We start from the raw sequence: 17,630 nt of genomic DNA on the forward strand, positions 1-17,630 counted from the left end.
GTGACCTGCCCGCTTGTAACAGGTATGTGCATGGCTGGATTGCTGTGTATATGTGGAGTATTCCTTAGCATTTGATACCAGCCTGGTCTGTATCTCTCTCTTTCTTGTATATTTCCTTATAGCCCTTCTAGGTCTGAACCGCATTACAGTGCGCATAGTCGCAGTGGATCGTCAAAATCGCACCACCGCAAATCATCGTCAAAGTCTGGTTACCGTAGGCCTTCCAGATCTGAACAACCCAGTGGTCACTCGCACTCAAGCAGAGGACCAGATAATTCATGTTGGGGCTGTAAGATGCCCATTCCATCAGACAAATCGCTCTGTGATCATTGCTTCTCTAAAGTCGCAGATGAAAGAGATGGTGCAGATCAACGCTTGGAATCTATGGTGAGAAGAGTGGTAAAGGAATCCCTGCAGCAGAGGGAAGCTCATCACGCTATGGAATCCCCCTCAGACCCATTATGTCCTTCAGGAGGTGAAGGGCTCTTACAAGAGACTGGGGAATCTTCTCAACCAAGCCACCACTCTGTGCTTTTATCTGACAGCGAATCGGATCCAGAGGATCCAGGAGTAGGATTTGATTATGCTTTAGTACCTGCTCTTGTCAAGGCAGTGAAAGAAGCTTTAAAATGGGAAGAACCCACTACTTCCCCCCTCCCCAAACAAAGAAAGTTTTTCAAACAACTCAAAAAGGAACGGCAACATTTTCCTTTCCTATCTGAATTGGGAGAAATCATTACTGAAGAGTGGAGCAAGATTGATAGGAAGAGCTCCATGCAATCAAAGGTGTCTAAATTGTACCCCTTTAAGGAGGATGATGTGAAGCACCTTGAATCAGCTCCTCTGGTAGACGCAGCACTTATGCGTTTAGTCAAATACGTGACTCTCCCTTTGGAAGACACGTTATCTTTCAAAGATCCGTTAGAGAGAAGAATTGACTCAGATCTGAAAAGAATTTATCTAACTTCAGGGATGGCTTGTAAACCAACTTTGGCTTTAGCCGCAGTCTCAAAGGCTATTGAAACATGGGCCGACAATGTTGAAGAGTTCTTGAGAGGTATCTCAGTGAATACGGCTAAAGACTCTCCTATCCAGGAGATCAGAATGGCATCAGCTTTTTTGGGGGAGGCATCTATTGACATTACCCGCCTTCTGTCTCGGGCTATGTTGGCAGCAGTCTCGGCACGCCGTGCTTTGTGGCTCCGTCCCTGGTTGGCGGATCCAACATCTGAGCAGGCATGGTGTCGTATACCATTTGAGGGAACCTCCTTGTTTGGTAATAAATTAGATAGCGCCATATCCCGGGCCACAGGTGGGAGGTCTGGGTTCCTCCCTCAAGACAGACGCCTTCAAAACCAAAAAGGTATTTTTCCAAGAAGGCAGACCTCGGATCGTGCTAGAGAAGCGCGCAGTTATAGACCCGGCAGGGAGTTCTCTAGATCTTGGAGGTCCAGACAATCCTCCCTTAAGAAAACCTCAAAGGGGGCTTCCGCAGGTAATCAAGATTCTACCAAATCTTTTTGAAATTGGGCCCGCTCAAACATGTCAGGTGGGGGCTCGCCTTCTTCACTACCGACATGTTTGGGCGGCCTCAATTCAAGATGGACCGTCAAGACGGTTTCCTCGGGCCACAAGTGGACTTTCATCAACACTCCGAGGTTAAGGTTCATTCCCACAACAATTCCAGGCTCAGAGGAAAAGAAACAGGTCCTATTGACCTACGTAAGTTGTTTGCTGGATCAAGGCGCAGCCGTGCCCGTGCCAGAAGACGAACGTGGCGAAGGCATGTATTCTCCTCTGTTTATGGTTCAGAAAAGAAATGGCGCATGGAGGCCGGTGATAGATTTGACCTTCCTCAATTCCTTCATTCGCAAGGAAAAGTTCAAAATGGAGTCTCTTCTTACAATCCAACAGTCGGTGCAGCTAAGGGATTGGTTAATCTCAATCGATTTGAAGGACGCATACTTTCACGTGCCAGTAGCAAGGGATTTCCAGCAATATCTCCGTTTCGCAGTTGGCGATCAACACCTCCAGTTTACCTGTCTCCCATTCGGGTTGACAACATCTCCTCGGGTCTTCTCCAAGGTACTCCTAGCGATAGTAGCTCTTTTACGAGTCAAAGGAGTTCGTCTCCATCATTATCTGGACGATTTGCTCCTATTATCTCAGGACAGAGATCAAATTCTGGAACACAAGAGTTTAGTCATCTCCACTCTACAGACGTTTGGTTGGCTCCTGAACCTAGAGAAGAGCCATCTGGTTCCAACTCAAGTGATCGTGTTTCTAGGGGCTCAGTTCGACACATTAAAAGGCACTATCTCTCTGCCGGAGGAAAAAATCTGTGTGATCCGGGACAGGATTCACAAGGCTTGGGAATCATCTCATCTTTCGGCTCTACAATGCCTGAAAGTGATTGGCACAATGATGGCCACCATCCCTATGGTGAAGTGGGCCCAGTGGCACACTCGTCCCTTCCAGAAAGGGTTTCTGCAACAATGGGACTCGTCCAATCAAATACAGCGCATACTCCTTACACCAGCGATGAGGATGTCTCTCCTCTGGTGGCTTCAAGGGAAGAATCTACGCAACCATCATTCGATAGTCCCCATTTCCTGGGTAATAATAACCTCAGATGCCAGCAACAAAGGTTGGGGAGCCCATTGCCTTACGGAAGTAGCTCAAGGAAGGTGGTCGTTCTCGTCGCGGTATGTGGTCTCCAACATCCTGGAGTTGAGAGCAGCCTTTCAAGCACTCATAGCATTTCGCCATCTGGTGGCAGGGTCGTCAGTAATGTTAAGACTGGACAACACAACTGCGGTGGCCTATATAAAGAAACAAGGAGGGACTCGCAGTTGGTCTCTATTACGAGAAGTAGAACCGATAATGAACTGGGCTCAGAAGAATGTGGTCAACATTTCTGCTGTATACATCCCAGGAGTCCAGAATGTTCAAGCAGATTTTCTGTCAAGGGTCAAAATAGACAACAACGAGTGGTCCCTTCACAGGGATGTCTTCGAGTGGCTTCTGATTCTGGGAGTATCTCCAGAGGTCGATCTGTTCGCTTCGCCGTACAATCGCAAGATGCACAGATACTACTCGAGGTTCAGGGATCCTCAGGCGTTCGGGATAGATGCTCTCACGGATTGTTGGAAGTTTCAGAGAGCCTATGCCTTCCCTCCAGTTCCTGTAATCCTACAGTTCCTTCGGAGGCTCAGAGGGGAGAAGGTGGAAATCATTGCGATAATACCATTCTGGCCCAACAGGCCTTGGTTTCCTCTGCTGTTGCTCCTCAGCTATCAGGACCCAGTTCCCCTGCCTCTCAGGCCAGATCTACTGTCTCAAGGCACGCTGTTACACCCGTGCCCATCCTGTCTACACCTCAGGGCATGGTTCTTGAGAGGGGAAGGCTAGAAGCTCTAGGTTGCCCAGAAGAAGCGATTCCAACCCTTCTTAGTGCCAGACGGAAGAGTACCAATAAAGTGTACGAACGTATATGGGCCAGGTTTATGGGCCACATGTCTTCTAGGTCAAATTCATATAATTCTCCAGCAGGTCAAGATATCTTGTCTTTCCTTCAGTCAGGGTTAGACTTGTCTCTGGCAGTTAGCTCTCTTAGAGTACAAGTTTCAGCCATTTCAGCCTTTACAGGAGTTTCGTGGGCGAATCACACCTTAATTCAACAATTCTTTAAAGGAGCCATCAGGCTTAGGCCTCAAAAGAGGCCCAGGTTTCCCAAATGGGACCTTCCGTTAGTATTGGACTTTCTTTCTGATCTTGGGAAAGGTTTGGATGCTCCCCTGTCTTTAGGAAATCTCACTATCAAGACGGTGTTTCTGGTGGCAATAACTTCAGCCAAAAGAGTGTCGGAAATTAGGAATCTTGGGTCAGTTGAACCATTTCTAACTTTCTTTCCGGACAGAGTGGTCCTGATCCCTATGCTTGGATCAAATCCAAAAGTCACATCAGTATTTCACGAAAATCAGGAGATCGTGCTACCTACGTTTAGAATGTCAGACAACCAAGAGCTTCATCCCCTGGATGTTGGTCGCACCTTGAAACAATATCTGGACGCTACAGCCTCGTTCAGACGAACAGACTTTCTTTTTGTCCTTCTTCATGGCAAAAATAAAGGGATGCGCGCATCAGTAAGATCAATCTCATCTTGGGTGGTCCAAACGATTCAAAGGGCATACAAGGCAAAGGGCATGGTTCCTCCTGAGGCAGTGACGGCTCATTCAACTCGGGGCATCTCGACCTCTTGGGCAGCAGTTCGACATGTCGCACCAGAAGTTATCTGTAGAGCAGCTTCCTGGTCTTCAATTAATACCTTTGTTTCCCATTATTGTGTAGAGCCAGCTGCGCTTTCTTCTGTTAATTTTGGTTTACAAGTATTGTCAGTGGACAATGAAAAATAAAATTCTAGTTTCTTTGCTCAACATTTTTAGCCCACCCGGGTGTGTTTGGCGAGTTATTTCCCACACGTATGCTGCCATGGAGCCTGTCAGGAAAATGGAAAATTTATATCAAATACTTACCGTAATTTTCCTTTCCTGATGGGCTCCATGGCAGCAGGAGTTCCCTCCCAAATGTTGGAGTAGGCTAGTTACGGAACACGGATAGCAGCTTGGAGCAAAGATTTATGGGAGTAGAGGTCCTATTGGGTAATTATGGAGGCGGGGCTAACCCACACGTATGCTGCCATGGAGCCCATCAGGAAAGGAAAATTACGGTAAGTATTTGATATAAATTTTCCATTTTTCAATGCAAGAAGGCTGTCCACTTACCCACCATGCTTGTATATATACATACTGTGGCACATACAAATATTGCGCAAACCAAATGGGGGTAAATGTTTACAGGGAGTGGTATAGTGCTAAATAGTCAACCAGGGAACAAATGTTTTTTTCTCAAATGAAAGTAAAGATTGCATATAATTTGCAGATGTTAGGTTCTGTGTATAAAGGTGTAGTGAATATTCATACAGATGACTGCAGGGAGGTATATACTAGTACGCTGGATTATATATATATATATATATATACACAAACACACACACACACACACACACACACACACACACACACACACACACACACACACACACACACACACACATACATACATACATATATTGAATATATATATCTATATATATTCAAACACTGCATCATTAATGTATATTAACTGGTTAGTTCGCCTTTACCAAAAACTACCTTTGCAGGTAAAGGGTGTTCGTAAAAACAAACTGTGCAGCCTGACTGGAATATTCCCAGGGCATTGCTAAGGAGGCCTAGTCATGTGTGCCTCCCCATTCACAGATGTAAGCTCTCTGATTCAAACCCCTTTGCATGCTTTTTCTCTCCCTGATGCAGTAGTTCTGAGTTCAGCATTTGAGAGCTCACTCCTGTGATAGTGGAGGTGAGTAGCAATGACCAGGCCTCTCTTATTCAACTTTAGTCAGAGCTGTTTTTATCTATAGATGTCCCTTATCTATATAGACATTTTTTTTTTTTTTTTTGGGTAAAGGTGGACTAACCCTTTAAGTTCTTACAACAGCTTGTTTTCTAAGCAAATTTATCAAAAAATAATCAGACATATTCTACACAAAATCAATGTACAAATCGAACCTACGTGTCAAACAGTCAAGAAGACAGATAAATACAGAGAAAACCTGAAGCATCAGCTACACTGACCGCATGCAAATTTCAGATAAGCACTGTACAACACAAACACTTGCAAAGATTGTCTATCAAAGAAATCCAATTGAATGTATTCTAAGGAAGTGACTCATAAATAGAATATACTTTACATTTCTATCAAGGGTTCAAAAGATGATGTTTTTTAGTACTGCAATATTTAAATGTATTTTTCTCTTTGAATTCCCACTCCAAAATGAATATTTTGTTATCTGCAGACTGTCTAAAGGCCTCTATAAAACATATTTTGCTAATTCCACTACCTTCAAGCATTATATAAAATTAAACTCTACTTTAAATATGTGAAAGGGGTTTAATTCATGATGATTTACATGAACCATTGACCTAAAAGAAACATCTGTTGCTAAATGGGTTCTGGACAATGTTGTTTTCTGTAGATAATGGCAGGGGTTGATTTACTAAAACTGGAAAGTACAAAATCTGGCGCAGATGTGCATGGTAGACAATCAGCTTCTAACTTCAGCTTGTTCAATTAAGCTTTGACAAAAAAAAATCTGGAAGCTGATTAGTTTCTATGCAGAGCTGCACCAGATTTTGCACTCTCCAGTTTTAGTAAAATCTGCAGTCTACTCTGAACTTTGCCTCTATATGCCATCAACCTTCAGAAACACTGCCCAATGTTGTTTTGACATTTTCAATGTTGTTTTGATATGTTCTCTCTGAAGTGTTCATATATACCCACTTCACACCAAAGATCATAGCCTGTTACGGAGTGCAATACAATATCGTCTCACTTTAGACAGCTGCAATGGCCATCGGGATGGGAAGTAGGTGCCAGAAAGGAATGTATATGGCATGCATATTTAACCAGCTAGCTTACTCCTGCTGTTGAGGCCACCTGACATCTGAGGGAATGGACTTTAAGTGTGCCTACCTGTCCTGGTTCTACCCCCCCCCCCCCCCCCCAATTTCACAATTAAAAGATAAAATGTAAAAGGGTATAACAGAAATAATATATAGCCTTTACTTTTAGGTAAACATTTTTTTACTGGCTAGAACACACTAAAACTGACCAGTTGGAATCTATATGTTTAAATTTCACAAACAAAGCTATACTGGTAACTCACCCTTGTTATGTTTTGCACTCGGAACAGACGTGTTATGACATCTTCATCCACAGAACCAGACACAAACTGAACTTCCATTGGTCCATATCTGGAGATTCCACTGTCTGGCCAGTACTGCAAGCATGGCTGGTGGTGATCAGAGAGGAGAGTTAAGAGAGCATTGAAATTACACCTTGGGATGTATAAATATAGGCAGGGTAAACACATATTGAATACATGAAATATTCACTATTGCAAAGTACTGGTAAGTATTATTAATAATATACAGTATGTATACAGCGCTTTACAATATAAAGGGGACAGTACAATTACAATACAGTTCCGTACAGAAGGAATAGGAGAGCCCTGCTCATGGAGCTTATAATCCAAAGGGAGGGGGAGGTGGTACAAAAGCTATTCACTGAAGTGGATGATCTGATGGAGGTGACTCAAGTACAGATTTAAGGTAGAGTTTGAGGAAGTGGTGTGACATCCATAATGATATGTCTCTCAGTAAATTAGTGATTTGTGAGGAGATCAAGGAGGTGTGCTGTGAAGTAGAGAGATAGATCTAGGTGTCATCGGTTTGGAGGTGGTATTGGAATCCGTGGGAGGTTATCAACTGGCCCAGGGAAAATTTGTAGAGAGAGGAACAGAGGAGCCTGAGGACAGAGCCTTAGCATACCCCAACAGAAAGAGAAAAATGCATGGAGGAGATGGTGTCGAAGGTTACACTGAAAGTGCACTGAGATAGGTAAGAAGAACCAGGAAAGAGCAGAGTCAGAGGCCAAGGGAGTAGAAGTTATTGAGGAGGAGTGGGTGGTCAACTGTATTAAAGGCAGCAAAAAGGTCTAAGTGTATAAGAATGGAGTAATGGTCATTGGTTTTAGCAGTTAGTAGGTCATTAGTGAGTTTTAGTAGGACAGTTTCAGTGGAATGTTGTGGGCAGAAGCTAGACTGTATGCCAGGGGTGTCAAATTCAAATTCATTAGGGGCCACATCAGCAGTCTGGTTGTCCCCAAAGGGCTGGTTGTATCTGTAAGACTATGTATCTACTCTTTATCATATTAAATATTTGTCCTGCATTCAAATATTACTGGTTTTAGTGATAGTTTAAGTAATGACTATTATTATTATATTATACATGATTTTTTATAAAAAATAAAAGATTTTCTTGAGCAAATAAAAGCAACAGTTAAGGCAAGTACAATGTTAACAAGACATGTCAACTTCAGCAAGATTGTATACAATTGCAATTCAAATCAATGAGGGAATTGTAGCCAATAATCAGTAAAGATATACACAAAGTCACATTGCATATATGTAAAAAAAAGAAACGAAGAAAGGAAAAAGAAAAAGAAGAGAAAAATTGCAATTTCTGAAGTGTACTGAGGTCTGCTGCCCCCAATGTACAGGCAGGGAGCAGAGTTCCCCATATAGCATAGGGAAAAGAAAAATTAACAGTGGGAGTGGGGTGGGGGGATGCAGGTCATAAATTTCCCAAGAAGGGGTCATGGGTACAAATTTGTTTTTACCATAGGAATTCATGGACAATAAAAAGGTCAAACTGTCAAGATTTTATTTTAACTATTTGTCACTCTCGAGGTCATTCACCCTGTTGTCAGGCTATCATAAGCATCTGAGTATTTGAACTGGAACAAGGCCGACCATGTTTCGTGGAACTTGTCGGAAGATTCCTAAGCTAAAGCAAGAGTTTCTTCCAACTCAGAGATATTATTCACAGTGCAAACCCATTCTCTGGTTGAGGGAACATTTGACAGTTTCCAGTATTTGGGGATCAAAGATTCTGCAGCGTTCAGGAGATGTTTAGTCAGGGAACGGTTACATCTCCCCGGGGGAAATGAGAGAAATAGAAATAGAGATGTGCAAAGGACAACATGCTGGGGTAAGCTTAATTTTATTCTCAGTGATGTGCAGGATCAAATCGCAGATTTTACTCCAGTAGGCGGCTATCTTGGGACAATTCCACCAGATATGCAACATGTCTCCTCTAGCCTCACCGCATCTCCAGCACATATCTGAAGCTGTTGAGTACCATTTTTTTTTAAACTTTACTGGTGTTGCATACCATTGCGATAGTAGTTTGTATGAATTTTCTTGGAGTCTCGTGCTGATTGAGCATTTGTGTGCTAAAATACATGCATTCTCTCACTGTGTGTCAGAGAAATGTGTTTGGAGCATGGCTTCCCATTGGTCTTTGAACCTGGCTGAGTCTGCAGTATCGGACCATTGGAGACATGCAGACATAAGAGAAGTTGAAAAACTCTCCTCTAGGGACACCCAGTCCTTTTTGGTTGCTTGACAATTCCAATAAATAATTCTGGCCAGATGTGTGGCATGATAATGAATGAATGAATAACTTGTATAGCGCTACATATGCAAACTAAATCGCCTCAGGGCACATTTGCCACCAGTATCCAACTGGGTTTTCAGAAGAAATGGGTCTTGAGCTTCTTCCCGAAGGCCAGATAGTTTTCCTCCGATCAGATGTCCGGGGGTAGAGCATTCCATAACCATGGTCCTTGGACTGCAAACTTTTGTTCGCCTTTTAATTTATAACGGGTTTTGGGGATGTGGAGGAGGTTCTGGTTAGTTGGCCGGAGAGTGCAACCTGGGGTGTAGTGCTTTATTTTGTCACAGAGGTATTGCAGGGCTTTTCCTTGTGTACATTTGTGAGCGAGGCAGAGGGTCTTGAATGTAACTTGATCCTTCACAGCTGACCAATGGAGGGTCCTCAGGGACGGGGTGATTGATTCTCATGTTTTTTTCCCAGTTACCAGTCTGGCTGCTGTGTTCTGGAAGGTTTGTAGACATGAAATTTGGTATTTTGGAGGTCCTACGTAGAGGTAATTTGCGTAGTCGAGTCGGGAATTGATGATTGTTCCAACTACTGCTGCTGTATCTCCTTACGGGATGAAGGGGATGAGTCTACGCAGTAGGCAAAGAAGGTAGTGGGATCCGCTGACTACTGATCCTATTTGTGCATCCATCATCATGTTTGAGTCAAAGATGTCTCCAAAGCTTTTGGCTTTAGTCCTGGGGGTGATGGGTTGCCCGAGGATGGTGAGTGGTGTGGACATCATGCCAGGGTTTTTGTTCCGGTTTGCGTGAAGGAAGAGGAGTTCTGTTTTGGAACCGTTGAGTTTAAGGGAGCTCTCCGTCATCCAATCATTGATCAATGAGAGACAGTTTTCCAGTGCCTGGTATTGGCTTTTTTTGTTGGTGATGCGTAGGTATAGTTGGATGTCATCTGCATAGGAGCGATAAAGTAGATCCTGGTTGCTGTTGATTTTGAGGAGTGGGCGGAGATAGATGTTAAAGAGCACGGGCAATAGGGGCGATCCTCGAGGGACTCTGCATGTAATTTTTTCTTCATTTTTGGATGTCAAGGCCTGAGGATTCAAAAGTGGTCCGGTGCCGTCTCATCTAAGGAGAGGCCCAGCAACTGCAGAAGCATCCAGGGGAGGACTCTTGGGGAGGAAGCCATGCACAAGGATGATTTCCCTGAAGGGGCCTGGAGGCTAAGTTGAAGGACACTTCATGGGCTTACAATGTTACGGTATCGCCGGACCGGCTGAGAGATACTGGTACCGTATGATAGTTCTCTAAATTTGTCTATGACCCTCAGTTACGCTCAAGTAATTCATATCCAAGTATATGGCAGAGACTTTGCTTTACTTAACACCCTACCGGCTGCTAGGCCTAGTGAGAGGAGGTCTATCCGGAGGTTGTGAGAATCCAGCTGTGAAACGGTAATTCTCTGGATTTCTTCTATAAGAGACTTTCTATTTTTGTAGTCCAAAAGTACCTGAACTTTCCTCTTAACCCTCTACCCTTTATTAAGAGATTGTTTTATCTTCTAAATAAAGAACCTAAAAGGAGATTCAGTGTCAGTTTATGCATTTCTCTGGGCCATCTATCTCGGGAAACCCTAGACAGAGACAAGGTCAAGAAGGTAACGGTGAGCCCAATAAAACCAGAAGCTCCTTCGGGGGTCAGTGCTACACTGGTTTATGAGGTATGTTATGATAGGTGCCAGAAGTTTTGTGGGAATGATGCCGTTTGGCGATGTGCTGTCTCAGAGGTTTCTGATGATGGTTTTGGTGGTGTCAATGGCGATTGGGACCAGAGTAAATCTCAGTGGTTGTAGAAACTTTGTTTTATTCTTCTTGTTATGGCCGAGTGGGGCTATTTGCTATGTTCTGCTGAATTATTTCCCGAATGGTCACGATTTTGTCAATGAAAAAATCAGATAACTCATTGCAGAATTCTTGTGTTTCCTTTGCTGGAGACTCTAAACAGGTGGGGTTCATAGTCTGGGTGACTAGTTTGAAGAGTGCTTGAGGGCGGTTTATGGCTTTTGAGATGGTTTTGGATAAATTTTATTTTTTTACTATGAAGATGGCTTTGTAGTATCTTGTGGTGAGTGATTTGTAGTTTGTGTGGTTTTCCATTGTTGGGTTCCTTCTCCATGCTCCTTCAGCTCTTCTGTGTTCTTGTTTTAGTGATGTAAGAGAGTCATTGAACCAGCCCGAATTGTTTTTGCGGGCGGGTGCTCTGCGTATTGGTGCGACTATGTCTGCTGTCTGTAATAATGCTGCGTTAAGGGAGTTGTGTGTGACTTCAGTTGAGTAATTTTGGGATAACACCGCTATTTTGTTGGATAGTGTAGTTTTGAAGAGTTGTGAGTATAATTTCTGCTGTGATCTTGTCCAGTGTATTGTCGTTGAGTGTGTTGGTATTTGGTAAGTGATGTTTATTTTGAATTTGATCATGTGGTGGTCAGTCCAAGGCAATGGCATGTTATCAAGTGTTTTAATATCCATGTTTTGTTTGAAGATGAGGTCAAGGGTATGGCCCGAAGCATGCATGGAAGCATTTATCAGTTGCTACAGGCCTAGTGCTTCCAGTTGGTTGATGCAAGCAGTAGGGATGGAGTCCTGGGAGGAGTTTGCCCAGAGATTAAAGTCCCCAAGTAGCAGGATATTCTTGGTTTTCAAGGTGTATGTAGAGATGAATTTGATAAAAGGTGCAAGGAAGTGTGTCTTTGTTCCCGGTGTGGTTTGTAGCACAGTAGTATGTGAAAGGTGTCCTGGGGTGTTGTTTGACATTGAAGTGTGAGTTTCCATGAATGGCAGTGAGCTCTGTAAAGTTGGTTTTGTGAACGTGAGGTGAGATTTGTAGATCACCGCTAGACCACATCCTATTTGACCGACTCTGTGCTCAGTTAGGATGCGGTAGTTCTCTGGCACTAACTCTGCTAGAATGGCGTTACAGTCTGGTGTTAGCCAGCTTTCTGTGATGAAGAGACAGTCTGTGTTGTGTTGAGTGATAAAATCGTGAATTTCATGTTTGTGCTTGACTGCTGATCTAGTGTTGATCAGGGAGCATGATAGGTGTTGTCCTGGATGTGGTGTATTTCTGTTTTGGATGGTTGATTTCAAATTTGTTCTTAAAAGTTGTTCTTTTCATATTTGTGTTTGGATGGTGGTCAGTAATGTTGTAGCGGTATTCTTTAGGCTGCAGAGAGTGTCAAATGAACAATTGATGGTGCTCCTGATGGGAGAGTGCTCTGGGGTGGGTGTTATGAAACGATGGGCTCAAGGTGCCATGGTGCCGCTTGGGCTCTGTCCTGGAGCAGAGTTGGCGTGGCGGTGATTGGTTGTGTGGTAGTTGAAGGGGTAGCGGCAGCGGGTGCTGCAGACTGGGACAACCTGGGTAACGTTGGGAGGAGAGGTCCACTGAAAAACTGAAGAGTTAAAGTAAAAAAAGTTTTCACTAAAGTTTAAAAGTTTTAACGTCTTAAAATTAGTAGAATTCTGTGTCCTTTTTTCTATCCAGGGTGTAGCAAGATGGTCACCGACACTTCTATGTCCCTTTGGCTGGTCCGGGTGTAGCAAGATGGCCGCCATCAGCACAGGAGGCCGTAAAATGGCAAACAGCCAGATTTATCCAGCAATCACTCAGGCAGATTATAAAAATAAAAAGCAGGGCCAGAGCAGGGGATGCTGAGGGATGCCAGCAGGTGTAAGGATGGTGGTAGATTGAGGCACAAGAGGACGGCAGACCACTATTGAGTGGGGTGATGACAGCCAGGTAATCCAGCAGGCAGGCTGAAAAATATAGGTAATGACCTGAGCAGGGGATGTAGATGGACAGTCTGCGCAAGTAAGAACATTCCCTGGGCCGGCAGGAGTGAGGATGGTGCTGGACTGAGGCCTGAAAGATGGCAGTGGGCCGCAATGGGGTAGCCAGCAATGGAATTAACGGATTTAACCAGCGTTCGGGTAGGCAGGATGAAAAATACAGGTCAGGATAGGTGCAGGGGAGGCAGATGAATAATCTATTGGAGTAGGAATGCTCCCCAGGCCAGCAAATGCCCACATGGTGCAGGATTAAAGAATTATCCCTGGAGCTCCTTCACAACTTCACTGGGAGTAGCTTAAAATTTGGGAAGACCAATCCTCCTACGGCTTTAGGCTTCATGAGTAAGCGAATATTGATACAGGGTTTTTTATGCACCCACAGCAATTCCCAGAGTACAGATTGCAACTGCTTACAGAAGCTGGCCGGTATATCAATTGGCAGTGTGTGAAAAAGATACAACAATCTCAGAAGTTTTTGGCATGATCAGTCATATTTTCAACATTAATGCCAAAATGTCACAATTTCTGCCAGGGTATGCAAATGTTTGAGCACAACTGTACCTCAGGGCTCATTCACACTATAACATGTTTTGTCATGCTGTTTGACATACTATACATAAGCTGCCTGGGATTTAAGTATCTCTTTCTAGAATGAGGCTTGAATGAGACAATGTCAAGAGATGTAGGAAAATACAGAATACCATTTCCTGCATGCTTGCATTTGCTGCAAAATGCATGGAAGCATTTCCAGTGTGAACCAGCCCTCTGTTTGCTAAACTGACCTAATAAAGTCAAACAGTCAGTTGCATGTAATCTGATTTTAGAACAGCTCATTGCCATTCTCTTCTTTCTTGCCATTCTCTTCTTTCTTTCCATAAACTTAATTGTCGTTGAGGCAAAAATAACAGGAGTTAAATGAAGGCCCACGGTAGTGGCCTTCAGTGGGACTATAACTAATAAGTCTAGTGTTAGTAGAAAGCATTCTCCCTCATTGGCAATATACTCAGTTAAAAATGGCTCCCCTATAAAAAATGTAGAGTATATGAACAGTAGCAGTATAGCATAATCAGGTCCTTGATCTTATTTCAACGAAAGGTAGGTCATTCTCTTACCCATGCAGAGTTAGATTGATTTAGTTGGTTTAACATGACAATGCTGCTACAGCCATAGTCATAGACTAGCCTCCAGAAGTCTGTGATTGTGTTTTGCAGAGGATGCACAGTAACAATTACATGTGAACTTTTCTTGTAACTCTGAAAAACAGCAAATAATATATGGTGACAGAATTACAAAAAAAACATTACGAATATTGGATAAACTAGAGAAAGGGATGTAATACTAAAAAGTAATGAAGATGGACATTCAAAAATCTAAAATAATAACTAATAACTTAACTATTACTAACTATTAAATTATAGGTATTGCCATTTAAAAAAAAAATTGGCTGTTATTGAATGTAACGAATACGAATGTATCCAAAGTTCTGAATTATCCGAAATAACGAATGCTGTATCTAAACGAATGGAACGTAACAAATTAATAATAATAAATAATAATAAAAAGTTTTTATTATTATTGTTATTTATTATTATTAATTTGTTACGTTCCATTTGTTCAGATGCGGCATTCGTTATTTCGGATAATTCGTAACTTCGGATACATTCATATTCATTACGTTCACTAACAGCCAAATTTGAAACAAAATTCCAATACATACCTATAATTTAATAGTTAGTTAATATTAGCTAGTTATTCTTTCGAATTTTCTGATTTTCTTTCTTATTTTCGGATTTTCAAATTTATGAATTTACAAATTTTTTAATTTACAAATTGCGATCATAACGAATGACTTAAAAAAAACAAAAAAAAAAAACAAATGAAATTAAAACAAACATTTTTCAGCAGTGCATACATCTAATACAGTATAGAAATGTACACAGAAACAGGATTTAATATATATTAATAGGCTAAGTATATCTATATCATTAAGCAGTTCTTGTTCCCATATATTTCTAATAACATTAAGGCCCTGTTCACAGGTATCGCATGTGATTCGCACCGCGTTGCTGTACAGATCACATGCAATGTCTGTGCAATGCGATTTCAGCCATACAAACTGTATGAAATTACATTGCACATCTATGCAATCCGATTCTTGTCCCATTTCACAGTTCGCACTGCGATCTGCAAACCGATCTGGGGGTGTCTAAGTTTACATTGACACCCGTAGCAGTTTGCAGATATCAGCGTGAACCACTGTGTGATTCAGGTGCGATGCGGGAAGCCGCACTGGTGTTCTCGCATCGCACTAGTGTGAACCGGGCCTAAAAGGACTAATTTTGGGACCAGTGGCCTGTTGCGGTGCATTAACATGCGTTCACTAAAGATGCATATCACCTTGTTTTGGCAACAGACTTCCATGATGCACTTTTGTGAGTCTGTGTTGGCCGTGGCTGCATAGTAATAATGAATGGCACCTAAACACACTAGGACATATGTATTGAAACAGGTTGTGCCAATGCATATGTCTAATTGGATCCCTTTAAAGGGAATCTGTCATGTTTTATTTTGTACACTAATGTAAATGTAGTTGCCTTAATGTTATTAGGCTCACAGATGTGTGTTTAAAAGCATTGCTTCTATGTACATTTTTAGTCGTACATGTACCAGGACTTAGGCGGCAGCCATGTTTTCTAGTCTACAGTGCCTTGTGAATAGTACTGCAGTGAAGTCTGTATTACTGTTCTCTGTGTCCAGCTTCTCGGTAAGCCTAGACTCCAAATGATTCAGAGAAAATAAGATACTCTCTAGGTGTCTTATTCTACATGGAATTTTTTTTTTCTCACAGCAGTTGTTCAGAAATGTTGCTGACTTGCACTGTCTGACCTACAGATTGCTGCAAAAGCGAGAATCTACAACTTCTCTACATAAAATGCCATCATAAAAATATAGCTTAGCGAGGAAATAAAGAATGTGAAAATCGCATCCAAAATTGCTTTCAGGTAAGCTTTACAGTAATAATATAAAATGTGTGCTTGCTGAAAACACACTACAGCCTCCTTTTGAAGGCTAGATGTAGAAAAAATACAATAAAGGACTCCAAATACAGCCAGACATTTCTGTCTAATTTGTACTCCAGTGTTAGATACGTACATCAGTAAGGGCAGCATTAATGTAATTGCTGGTGTCCTCTCCGTGAGCAGACAAGAGTAAGGGAAGAGAGCGATCTGGAGGCAACACATCCATACTTCGGTTTTTATCTCTGTTGTGCGGTAACAAAGCAACACTGCATTCTTCAACACCAAGTTGTGCGGTCACTGAATTAAGGGTCTGCAATAAAAGAAATATTGGTATGTTGCATAATGGCATAGAATGTAGGTTGTTACAGGGATTTACTGGTTTTAAAGGAAATGTGGACTAAAGTTAATGAAAACCTGTGCCCATTTTAAGGTTTGCTTTACAGGTGGCATTGCAAGCGGTCTATTCTCCCACACATCGTTAAAGGAAAAGTACTGCCAAAGCTTGTTCTGCACTCCTGTGACCTGTTTTCAGCAGACAGCAGGCTGACATCACAGAGCCAGTTGAGGCTCGGGAAAAAGATGGCAACCATATGGTCCAGATCTGCCCACATGCCTAGATGGACACCCAGCTAAGCCACTCAGCGAGGGGAAGAGCAGACAGATTGACAGTCACCAGCTCTCTGCTCAGGAAGATCTGAGAACCGAGCGATTGGAGAGGGACAGATGCAGCATCGGACCAATGCTGCATCCACCTAGGGGAGTATGATTCTAAAATAAAAAAATCCCATTCTTCTCTTTTTATCAGTCACCAGGGCCCTCAAAGGTATATAATTTGTAAATTTCTGAGAAAGTAAAATCTGATTAAGTGTGTGCACACTCCCCTGGCTCCCATATGATATCCTGGTAACTGGGTTCTCAGACACCGAATAAGGCTTTGGTAAGGTGAGGCTCTGGAATGAACTGAAGCGGTCGTAGCAGGTAAGCACTAACAGCTTACAGTGCCTTTTGAATTGCCAACCAGTTACTTTAGGCTGGCATGGACTGACTTTAGTCTCACCTACAGCTACTGATGAAAACAGAAAATATGGCTAAAACGTTCAGATTGTATGTTGCTTTGCAACAGTATTTATATCTGCCCTGTTATGTGCAGATTTTTTTTTCTGCACAGAAATCTGCAACATGTATGCAGTTTACTGTGCAGAAAAAAAGCTTATGTGACATTAACATTGTGGTGTGAACAGGGTGCATAGGGAACAATTGTTTTCTTTGTACCCTTGCAGAGAATGTATGTTCCATACTCCTGTGCAGGAAAAAAAAACCTCAAGTGACAGCAATGTTATGGTTTGAAAAAGGCACATAGAGAACTATTGTTTTGTTTTCTTCATGTCCTTGTAGAGACCAAAATAATAAATATGCTTGCCTCTGCACATGGTGTGAACAATCTGTGCATTTTTTCCATCAATTTTTATACACATATACTGTGAACGAGGCTCTAACCACTTGCCGATCGCTGCACACCGATATAAATTGGCACAATGGCAGAAGTGGGCAAACGGGTGTACCTGTACGTCCCCTTTAATTGGCGGGGCTAGTGCGTGTGTGCCCGCCGTGTACAGACTGACCTATGTTTACATTGGCACTTCCCCCGTTCTGGGGCTCCAGGACATTGAGTCCGCCGGT

At 42.6% G+C, this 17,630-nt stretch overlaps 1 protein-coding gene across 4 annotated transcripts in view; it reads right to left on the reverse strand.

Moving 5' to 3' along the window:
- Positions 1–17,630, reverse strand: part of PTPRU (protein tyrosine phosphatase receptor type U) — a 236,481-nt gene that overhangs the window by 25,301 nt on the left and 193,550 nt on the right. For all 4 annotated transcript variants that reach the window (XM_077481757.1, XM_077481759.1, XM_077481758.1 and 1 more), the window contains 3 exons: positions 16,084–16,260; positions 14,043–14,183; positions 6,785–6,910 (listed from right to left, as the gene is read on the reverse strand). In XM_077481757.1, coding sequence (XP_077337883.1) covers positions 6,785–6,910; positions 14,043–14,183; positions 16,084–16,260 — 444 coding nt within the window. The remainder of the gene's footprint in view (positions 1–6,784; positions 6,911–14,042; positions 14,184–16,083; positions 16,261–17,630) is intronic.

This window comes from Lithobates pipiens, unplaced genomic scaffold (assembly GCF_037356315.1).
Source record: "Lithobates pipiens isolate NorthernLeopardFrog02 unplaced genomic scaffold, aLitPip1_a1.2 Scaffold_16, whole genome shotgun sequence".
NCBI classification, from domain to species: domain Eukaryota; kingdom Metazoa; phylum Chordata; class Amphibia; order Anura; family Ranidae; genus Lithobates; species Lithobates pipiens.